The 11148-nt window shown below is 37.5% G+C and overlaps 1 protein-coding gene across 2 annotated transcripts; it reads right to left on the reverse strand.

The window, feature by feature from the left end:
- Positions 1-1515: 1515 nt before the first annotated feature.
- On the reverse strand, positions 1516-10690 carry LOC107586839 (uncharacterized protein PFB0145c). Of its 2 annotated transcripts, XM_016274389.1 has the most exons (13): positions 10596-10689; positions 9936-9978; positions 9722-9845; positions 9328-9522; positions 8106-9130; positions 7876-8028; positions 6202-6276; positions 5985-6101; positions 4927-5076; positions 4526-4693; positions 3127-3318; positions 2113-2304; positions 1516-2023 (listed from the first exon to the last, which is right to left on the reverse strand). In XM_016274389.1, exons 4-13 carry the CDS (start codon positions 9497-9499, stop codon positions 1919-1921), a joined length of 2349 nt encoding a protein of 782 aa, XP_016129875.1. In that variant the 5' UTR covers positions 9500-9522; positions 9722-9845; positions 9936-9978; positions 10596-10689; the 3' UTR covers positions 1516-1918. The 2 variants fall into 2 exon arrangements, with proteins under 2 accessions (XP_016129875.1, XP_016129881.1); XM_016274395.1 differs by lacking the exon at positions 9936-9978 and having other exon boundaries at positions 10596-10690.
- Between the last annotated feature and the right edge of the window lie 458 nt (positions 10691-11148).

Raw genomic sequence — 11148 nt, forward strand, 5'->3', positions numbered from 1 at the left:
GATCATGGTACTCAGCTACTTCACCATCAGTGGAAAAATTCGAATAACTCCAAAGTGTTTGGGTTTAAAAGTGTTGGTTGTCTCCATCGCAACTGTTCCTCAGGGGACGCGCACAGAGCTCTGATTGGGTAAAGTGAGACACACTAATGATCGAGTGTCAGTGCAGCAGACCGTTCAGCTCCATTCACACCGCAACACAATCAGAGGAGTCCGGTTACATGATGAGAACGGATCGTGTGCTGGGATGTGCAACAGAGACACCCTAAACTAATCTGGCACACTATATGAATTATTAAAAGAAAATAAGATTCGATTTAACGTTAGTGGATAAATAGAAGCGTTTTTTTAAATATGTTTTTGGGCTTTTTGTGCCTTATTATTTTGACAGGTAAAAACAGGACTGCTAAATGACTAAATGTAAATAATTACAATGAAGAATTTTTGAAAAAAGCTATCATAATTTAACACTGTAACACTACTATTAAAAGTGTTAATATTTTTATTAAAACATTTAAGTATAATATTTACATTCCACTAAATTACCCCATCCTTTGATCAAAATATTTGTATATTTTATAATAGTGTAGTATAACTATATAACATACTAAAATTGTGCATATATACACACACAATTTTATTTATATATTATCAACAAGCATACCTAGAAAAACGTTTTGACAATAGATATTTGCATGACTTTTCCAGACCCTAAAAATCCCTGATATGTAATATATGATGGTCATCCATAAAAAAAAATCTAGCACCAGACATAATGATCACACACAACAAAAAAATTATATAGATTTTTTTGAGGCTTTATTGTCAATTATACCCCTAAGTTCTCAAGAAAGAACCTTTAATATTTCAGACATAAAAGAAAAACTCAGACAAAACCTTGAGAAAACCAACACAAACTTGAGGCTTCATCTTAAATGTGATTTATGAGGTATGCACCAAGTTGTGGGGATTCCAGCGTACCCAAATAAAATAAACTGATTAAAAGATGTGCTTTGCAAAGAGTCTGTAAATCCTTCTGTTGTGCAAACGTTTCCTCTACACTGAAACGAAGACAGCACATCCCAGTTGGGACTATAATGGCATCTCCAAAACAAATCAACATGAGAAAACATTCATAAATACAGAACAAATATAAGATCACATGGAAAATCACATAGGGAAAAATACAAATCAAACAATAATAAGAAAAGCAGTACTCAATATATCCACTCATAATAAAAACAATTTAGACATTAGTAATAATAATGGCAGTAGGGATTGTGGGAATATGGAAAAAATAATTATTAATAATCAAAGCATGTGCGTGTAACTGTAAATCTTGGAACCACAATCTGGAAGTGTGGGAAGTAATCAGAAAATTTTATGGCTGTGTTCAATCTAAATTACTAAAGCAACCAGTAATGGCCAGGTCATAAATTCATATAAACTAAAAAAAAAATACATTTCATAATATACACTCAGCTTTCTCAAAAGTTCAGTTTTGAGCAATATGGCTGTGTTCAATCTAAATTACTAAAGCAACCAGTAATGGCCAGGTCATAAATTCATATAAACTAAAAAAAAAAATACATTTCATAATATACACTCAGCTTTCTCAAAAGTTCAGTTTTGAGCAATCTGGCAGAACATGCAAATGGCACCATTCACAACTTAAATACATTGGCCTGTCTTGATTTCCTTTCGGTTTTACAACTAGAGAATTACCATAAGAATTTAACAGAATTAACTTTATGAACCATTGCTTTAGATTCCTATTTTTGAGAAATTAAGAGATTTAAAGACTTAATGGAAGTAGTGCCATTAACAATATATTGAGCAGTTATGAAATTCAGTGTATATATGTTTCAACATGTTACATACACAACATCAATAAAGTCACAGTATGCGTTTAATCACACACTCACAGTGTGTGTTTGAGGGCTGTTCTGGGTCCAAGTCTGCTAGAGATGTTTTGCTGTAGCTCTGTTAACACGCCGTCCCGCTCCTCTAACTCCAGAAGAACTTGCTATGAAGGGCAAACAAGAAAATACGTCAGTAATTTGTGATCATGGAGGATGTGTTACATTGGTAGAAGTTTAGAAACCGGTTATTTACCTCTATGAGTTTATCCCTCTTCTGAAGATTGTCTTTTAGTTTTCCTTCCTCAAAAGCTCTCTCCTTATTTTCCTTCTTCCACCCTAGTTCAGCCTCCTTTTTCTCCTTGGTTTTCTCTCTCAGCTCCTTGAGTGTATTCTTGAGTTGCTCTGATAGTGCAGTGATGGCTTGTTTGTGATTTTCTCTTTGGTCCTAAAAGAACATGAAGGCATGTTGATGAAAACTTACAAACCAGATCTTGACAGCTCACTGGTTTGGACATTTTGCTCTCTTAAGTCATGCTTTTTTAAATAATGTTCATAAAATATTTACTGGTAGTGATGCATCGAAATTTCAGCAAACAAAAATAATCAGAAACAAATTTAGGTTTCAACCTAAACAGTTTTGGAGGGCCCAAAAATGATTTCTCATTTTTAAAGACTCTTTTTTTAAGGCTATGCTCAGTCTGCAGGCAAATCAGACCATCTCCAAAATGTGATTTCAATCAGATTTTGAAAAAAAAAGATAAAGATTTCATGTGTTTTGATGTCCAGACTTCCAAAAACCTGGATATGCTAATTTTTTTTGCTGCCTGTCTGAACATAGATATAGTAAATGCTGTTTTCAGTTGATGAGCGAACAAAACTTCACTAAGCATAATTTGTAGCACACCTACCATCCACAAATTAAAAGTTTGTGCTTTCTTGCTTTTTGATATGAAACCTAGTCTAAGCTTTCAAATTCTGTTAATTTTATAATGAAATTCATACAGAATAAATATGGTTTTGAAGCTCTTTACTTTCAGTAAAACATTTTTTTACTGTTATTGGCCAGAGCAATGTCTGTACACACCACCAGGTGGCGCAAATTGCTTTTCTGTTGCATCATGAAATGGCTAAATCATGGAGTACATTCATTAGATTCAGATTTTCAGGTTTTTGAGATATTCAGCACACTAAAAATGATTGGCAATGAGTTGAACTTTTTGAAAAAGCCACAATGGGAAATTAAAGTTATGATTTAGTCAGACGTTACCAGTATGATGCTTTCGGCGTCGGTTAAGGCCGAGGAGAGTCTTGAGATCTCCTGCAGCATGGTGGCACTGAGCTCCTCTCGATCTCTGAAGCTCGCTGCCAGCAGAGCTTCTTTCTCTCGCAGCTGATTGACTAATCCAGCCTCAGCCCCGCCCCCTTCCAATCCCCGTCCAATCAGTGAGTCTGAGAGTGCCTATGGCCAAAATGTTAATAGTGTATTCTTGAGTTGCTCTGATAGTGCAGTGATGGCTTGTTTGTGATTTTCTCTTTGGTCCTAAAAGAACATGAAGGCATGTTGATGAAAACTTACAAACCAGATCTTGACAGCTCACTGGTTTGGACATTTTGCTCTCTTAAGTCATGCTTTTTTAAATAATGTTCATAAAATATTTACTGGTAGTGATGCATCGAAATTTCAGCAAACAAAAATAATCAGAAACAAATTTAGGTTTCAACCTAAACAGTTTTGGAGGGCCCAAAAATGATTTCTCATTTTTAAAGACTCTTTTTTTAAGGCTATGCTCAGTCTGCAGGCAAATCAGACCATCTCCAAAATGTGATTTCAATCAGATTTTGAAAAAAAAGATAAAGATTTCATGTGTTTTGATGTCCAGACTTCCAAAAACCTGGATATGCACATTTTTTTTGCTGCCTGTCTGAACATAGATATAGTAAATGCTGTTTTCAGTTGATGAGCGAACAAAACTTCACTAAGCATAATTTGTAGCACACCTACCATCCACAAATTAAAAGTTTGTGCTTTCTTGCTTTTTGATATGAAACCTAGTCTAAGCTTTCAAATTCTGTTAATTTTATAATGAAATTCATACAGAATAAATATGGTTTTGAAGCTCTTTACTTTCAGTAAAACATTTTTTTACTGTTATTGGCCAGAGCAATGTCTGTACACACCACCAGGTGGCGCAAATTGCTTTTCTGTTGCATCATGAAATGGCTAAATCATGGAGTACATTCATTAGATTCAGATTTTCAGGTTTTTGAGATATTCAGCACACTAAAAATGATTGGCAATGAGTTGAACTTTTTGAAAAAGCCACAATGGGAAATTAAAGTTATGATTTAGTCAGACGTTACCAGTATGATGCTTTCGGCGTCGGTTAAGGCCGAGGAGAGTCTTGAGATCTCCTGCAGCATGGTGGCACTGAGCTCCTCTCGATCTCTGAAGCTCGCTGCCAGCAGAGCTTCTTTCTCTCGCAGCTGATTGACTAATCCAGCCTCAGCCCCGCCCACTTCCAATCCCCGTCCAATCAGTGAGTCTGAGAGTGCCTATGGCCAAAATGTTAATAGTTGACTACTGGAAATTATCCATTAACTAAATCAACAGCACTTTGCAAGAGAAGTCAAATCAGACAGCGAGAGGAAGATAACGGCATGTCTACCTGCACATCTCGGCGTGAACTCTCCATCGCCTCCTTTAGCTGGGAAATATAGTCTTTGTTTTCCTTCACCAGTGCAGTCAGAGCTGAATCTCTCTCTTTCCACACTTCCCATTCTTTCATCATCTCCTGTTGGGCTCGATCCCGCTCCGCAAGCTCTACACGCAGGTGCTATTTGAAGATACAAAACATTGATTGATTTTTGCCGTTCCAGGCTAAATAAATCGGAGACTAAAACCCATTGCACTTTGAGAACCCTGTTTTCTGCATAAGAGGCATCAATGCCTCATTTACTCTCCAGTGAATAGCACTCATGGATAATAGCAGGCAGCAGTTACTAACCAAGTGATTAAATAAACAGTATGTGTGTATCATTGAATAAGTGCACTATTTGTTTGACTCACGTTAATAACATCCTGGTTACACTGGAGCACAGTGTTGAGTGTGATGAGATCTCTGTCTCGCTCTCTGCCAGCGTCTCTCATAGCCTGCAGCTGTTTCTCCAGGGCTTTCTCTCTCTCGCTCGCTTCAGACAGCTGGGCCTCCAGGACTGCCTGATTAAAACATTAACACAGAAAATTATAAGCACTATGGAATAATGTGCATCCAGTGTTACCTGGACCAAGCAAACACAGAAGTGCTCTTGTACTCAAGTTAATTACCCAACACAGGGACCCAGCCAAAACTCACATTGACTGGGTGTGTTAGCCAAAGCTTCATTGTATGCTGTCTATGTACTTGTGCTATGCTTGTAAGAGTCAAAACACCAGAGAACATGGTAAAACTGCTTAAAATGAAGATTGTTGATACTGGAATAAAACAAACAATACCGTTTGGGGTCATTTCTAAAATGTCTTTGTAAGAAGTATGTTCACCTTCAATTTTTTTAAATAAAAAATATAGAAATAGTAATATTGTAAAATATTACAATTAAATAGCTTTCTATTTTAAAATGTAATTTATTCATTTGATGGCAAAGCTGACTCTTTAGCAGTGTCACATGATCCTTCAGAAATTATTGTAATATGCTTAACTGGAGCTCAAGAAACATTTCTTATTACTATCAATGTTGAAAACATTCAACATAGTTGTGCTGCTTAATATTTTTTGTGGAAACCATGATACATTTTTCATTTTCTTTTGATAAATAGTAAGCTCAAAAGAACGGCATTTATTTGAAAGTTTGAAAGAACAGTATTTAATTCTTTCAAAAATGTTTTATTTTCTCTCTCTCTATATATATATTTTCTTCTTTTTTTTCTCCCATTTATTATAAGATTGCTGTCAAGAGGAAAATCATAGGTCACAAAGTGACTAAATAATGCTTTCATTCACTAAATAATGGTACAATTTTAATTATATTATCAGATGGTTAGTCTATACTAATTAATTATAATGATCTTAATTTAGGAACAACAGAAGTCTGAGCAGTCTTCACTTCAAAACTCATTCTCAGTCAGACCTCACGTTCACTGCGTGTTTCTGTCACTGCGCTGGCCAGTTTTTTGATGAGTTTGTCAGTGTCCTGTGATTCCAGCCCCTGCTCAGCACACAGCTTCTGGATCAAAGTCACACATTCCTGAAGAGAGAAGGGCACACAGTTCACCAACACATCCGTGACCTCCACACAATCTGTATTTATCCTGAATCTGTAATGAGTTCATTAATTCAGTACTCACCTGGATTACATTCCCTCTGCTGTGCAGCGATTGGCTGAGACTCTCTATGAGGTCATTTTTATTCTTCAGACTCGTCTGTGTGGCAAAACAGATCAGATAGGTATTAGTCTCACAAACAGGCATCATTCCCAGCTAAATGACTCCATGTCATGCCTGAGGGACAGTTCATGGCATTGTGACTCCTTATGACTGCATTCCACTAGTGTTATATAACTTATCAGCTCACACTAGTGAGCAACCATTCAAAAGCTCCTACCTAGCATGCACCAGCGCTATGAAATTACAGCACTCTGTAAAATGTCGAAATAAGGTAGATCATAAAAGAGTAGTTATGTACAGTGGCCACAAAATATTTGGACACTTAAATCATACTTTATGTAACAGCAGTACAGCACATTGCATTATATAACAACACATCAAATTCATTAACTATCTAAATTACTGATAATATGTCTGTTATTCCATCTTCCCTAGTTGTTTTTTTAAATGATGTTATCTTATTTTGTTGTCCAAATACTTCTATGCAGTATTATTTATATACTATTATAATATTTATTAACATTTTAAATTAGCTTCTATTTTTATATTTTCAGTTCACATTTGAATTTTATTTGATTTTTAGTAATGTGCTTTTGTCCTTTTTACTAGTTTTTTTTTATAATACCACTTAAAGAGACATTAGAAATGCTGCCTTGGCGAAAAATAAAATTGTTTTGTTTTTTTAATTTACGTTTTTATAATATTTATATTTATTTCTCCTTTATTTTAATTAACAAAAAAATATTTTAGTTTTTTACTGTTCAGTCATCTGAATCCTAACAAATTTCTTTTAAAGGCGTTTGTGTTGTCTTTCTAAATAAATGTAACTGATTTTTTTCTATTTAATGCAATGGAATTCATACATTAATTGTGGCTTAAATGTCTATAAACACATGATCAGGCCATTGTATAAATTCATTCTTCATGTATTTTAGTGCTGTCAAACGATTCATCGCGATTAATCGTATCCAAAATAAAAGTTTTTGTTTACATAATATATGTGTGAGTACTGTGTATATTTATCATGTACATAAATACACACACAGTATATATTTTGAACATGTATTTACATGTATGTATTTATATTCATATAATTTATATCATAAATATTTTATATAAACAACATTTTTCTTAAATATATACATGCATGTGTGTGTATTTATATATACATATATATACACACACACATATATAATATGAAAACGAAATCGTTTGACAGCATTAATGTATTTGTGCATTTAGCTGAAAATAATACACAATGAAGACTGAAAGAGAGAAAATTACATCAAAATGCAGTAGCTGACAAGCCTGTTATGAAAGAAAGCCTAGGGCAAACTCCTCTGGTCTGGGAAGATTCCTAGAGGAGGTGTGTGTGTGTGTGTGTGCATGTATGTGTGCGTGTATACACCTCTCTACATAGGCAAACCCAAACACAATCTTTAAAAAAAAATCCACACACCTTCTGTAATATACCCTATATAAGGCATCATTTGCTAAAAGTCAACAAAAAGATTAGGAGAGGGTGTGCCTCAGATGTGCTGTGCTAAGCCTCTTAAACACAATGCACACAGTGCACACGATCACTCGAAACACCCATGCCATTTAACTTAATTATCCCGGCCTCGTCTTACTTACCACTTGCGGAGACTTCAACTGCTTGGCAGGAGCATCGGTTGTTGGTTTGTTGGTGTCCCTGAGCTGTGCCTCCAGAGTTCTGATGCGAGCCTGAGCTTGAACAAGTTTTTCACGCAACTGCTTCACAGCATGATGCACCCTACCTGCGGATGCCTAAAAAGAGAGATAAAAATGAACTAAAACGTTTGAAAAACAGGGTGAAACATCTAAAACAGACTGACAGTCATCACCTCTCTTTGCAATGGCATAAAGTCATCTTTTAGTTCGGTCAGGATGTCATCGTTTTCTTCTTCAAACTCATCCTCTGTCCCGTTGTCACCCTCTCCAAAATTCAGGACCCTTACTAACCCCGCTTTCAGACCCACCTCATCCTTCCCATTCTGCACGTCCCCACTGTGCAACACAGGAATGCGACTTCCAGCAGGTGACCTCACTGGCTTTCCTTCAATTCTCCTTAACTCTTTGAAAACGGTGTCTATAATGGCCGAATGATCTTCTGGCCAATCAAACGGATCGTTGCCGTCTAAAGAGTCCAGCGACTGAACGGATGAAGTGCGGGATCGAGATCGCAAAGAATGACAGGAACCAGACAGCGAGGCGGGGCTGGATCTGACAGACGGCACTTTCGACCAATGGAGAGGCATGCTGGAGGATTTTTCTCGAGAGAGCCCCAATGACGTGAAGGCTTGATCGGGTAAGTGACGTGGAATCCCACAAACAGACTCGTAGTCCGAGTCGGACACCCTCAAGGAGTCGCAACACTCACACATCTTGCCTTTCTGACACCGTTTCCCTGTTCTCCTATAATACGGACACGACTCAGCTTTCTCAGACCACCATTCATACTCCGAGAGGGCCATGTTGTCCCTCAGCATTTCTCGGTATCCTTCCCCTACGGAATCCTTCCGCTCCCCTTCATCCTCACTGGAACGTCCGTTTCTCCTGGAGGTAGATGGGTGGCGCTGATCGTACATGCTTCGCATCCATTGCCTGATCTTGTCCCGTTCCTGAGTGAGTTTCTGGAGTCTCTCGCTCGACAGCACTCGGACTCGGGTAATGACGGTGTCAAACTTGAAAACTCGTTCCAGAACGGACACACACTTGCCGCATACAAACTCCCCCTGACCGCTCCCACGTAGTACAGGCTGCTCTAATATATGTGTCAGCACACAGAGCAGGTCGATTCCTTTTGTGGGGGTGAGCAGACCACGAGACTTCGAGAGCGAACGGGAAGAGCTGAGTGATAAAGTGCTGCCTAGAAAAAAAAGAAAAACAATCATATACATAATTATAATCGAACATGCAATATTAAAACATACACAGCACTTTAATAGCTTCAGTAATTAAAATTATGCAGAAATGTGCATTTTTTTAATCTCCGTTTTTAAAAAAAAAAATGTATACAGTAATAGCAAATATAATGTAATTAGACATGTTCTCTGCAGGTCATACCCCATGGGCTGCTCTGTGCCGATCTGGGCAAGCTTCCCTTGCTAGAAAAGTCTGTCGGCGTCTGAGGTTGTGTCCCTTTTCTGTTCTGACCTGCATACAGCCATCGCCGCTGGTTACCTTGCAGGTCACTCCCACAGATCCGGCATCCTTCACTTTTACTTCGAGTAGTCATTATAAACAGGTGCAGCAGGTGCCCTATAATAACAATAGTACAATATGTATAAATAATTCAATAACAATAATAAAAACAATCTCTAAAAAAACCTCAAAATATTCTTCGAAAATTGTCATTGAAAAAAAATTATATAGCATGATACTGGCATCTGAGGAGCTTCTAGAACTAATATATATATATATACACACACACACACAAATATATACACAGTTTACACACCTGTGTAAATCTATCAGTAGTTCACTGTTGTCCTTTGGCTGGGGTGGATCCAGTGAACGACAGCTCACTCTCCCCTACTGACAGTCTCAATGTTTACACGGGATGGACACATCGGCCTTGAGCTCTAAACACATGTATAAAACAAAATTGATGTGTTTATTGAAGACTTTAATTGGTTCAGCCAAAAATCTAATTCATGTAATTATTTACTCACAATGTTTAATGTTGTTCTAACCCTGTATAACTTGCTGTTTTACCTGGAACACACAAGGAAATGTCAAACAACGTCAAGTAAGTGACTGACAGCCAGTCACCATTTACTTTCTTTGCTATTTTTTTCAATACAATAAAAGTGAATGGTGACTGAAGCTGTCAGTCTGCCTAACATCTCTTCTGTTCCTTACAAGCCATACAAGTCTGGAACAACATCAGGTGAATAAATGGTGACAGAATTTTCTTTTTTTGGTGGACTATTCTTTTCAATCAGATCTATGAAAAACTAGCACGGGCTCTTTTATTTTAACGCACAGCTTAAAAACTCAAAATAAATTATGTAAATAAGTGACGCGTTGGCAAAAAACTTTCCATACTATGACTAATCACAGCAACTCTCCGTTTTGCTCTCCGTGTGCTCATTCAAAAATGATTTTAAACCACTACCACAGCGCTTAAAACGCGATAAACTGCCGCTGATATAATTAAACCCACGCGGAACTGACTTTTGACTCCCGGAATGTCAGATTGACCCTGCAGAGTACAAAACACGATACGATAGACCAAACAACTCTTTAACACGGCCGTCAACTGACCTGATAAGTTACGAGAAACGAAAATATCCCATTACAATCACAAACGGACAGATAAAGTCGCTTACCGAAACTCAGGAAGCGTCTTCAGGTCTCGAGCAGAAGCTCTCGCGCGTCCAAACCGGAGTGGCAGCCGCCGCGCGCCACTCTACCTTGCTGACGTCATCATAAATACCTGTTTCAGCACGCAGCTGCGTGGCGCACTCCTGCTGTTCGCACAGTCATGCGCATGCGGTAATATATGTTATAAATGATTATAAACACTAGTATTTCCACCAGCTAAGAAAATGGCTTTAAGTCCGTTATTTCTATGTTTTGCTGTAGTGTGTCAGCAGGAAATATCAGTTTACATGTCCAAACATTCGATTTTGCCATTAATAGTAATAATTCAGTAAGATTTTTGTTTGCACAACAGCCAGTGCTCCACACAGAGATCTGATCTGATCATCATCCAGTCTGTCTGGAATGAAATGAAGAAACAGAACAAACTGAGACAGACTAAATCCAGAAGAACTGTGGCAACGTCTCCAAGATGCTTCAAGAGACCTACATGCAAAGCTACCTGAAAACTGTGCAAGTACTCCTCGGGCAAAAGCTGCTTTAAATGCAAAGGATGGTCAC

This window comes from Sinocyclocheilus grahami, unplaced genomic scaffold (genome assembly GCF_001515645.1).
Source record: "Sinocyclocheilus grahami isolate Dianchi unplaced genomic scaffold, SAMN03320097.WGS_v1.1 scaffold6.1, whole genome shotgun sequence".
Classification (NCBI taxonomy): Eukaryota; Metazoa; Chordata; class Actinopteri; order Cypriniformes; family Cyprinidae; genus Sinocyclocheilus; species Sinocyclocheilus grahami.

Bases quoted from the DNA above. Each gene is read 5' to 3' on its own strand.
- LOC107586839 (XM_016274395.1), bottom strand. From the start codon at position 9,499: ATGACTACTCGAAGTAAAAGTGAAGGATGCCGGATCTGTGGGAGTGAC. The intron at 9,131-9,327 runs GTATGACCTGCA...TTTTTTTTCTAG, and splicing joins GGCACAGAGCAGCCCATGGG to GCAGCACTTTATCACTCAGC. The intron at 5,077-5,984 runs GTCTGACTGAGA...TGTTTTAATCAG, and splicing joins AAACACGCAGTGAACGTGAG to GCAGTCCTGGAGGCCCAGCT.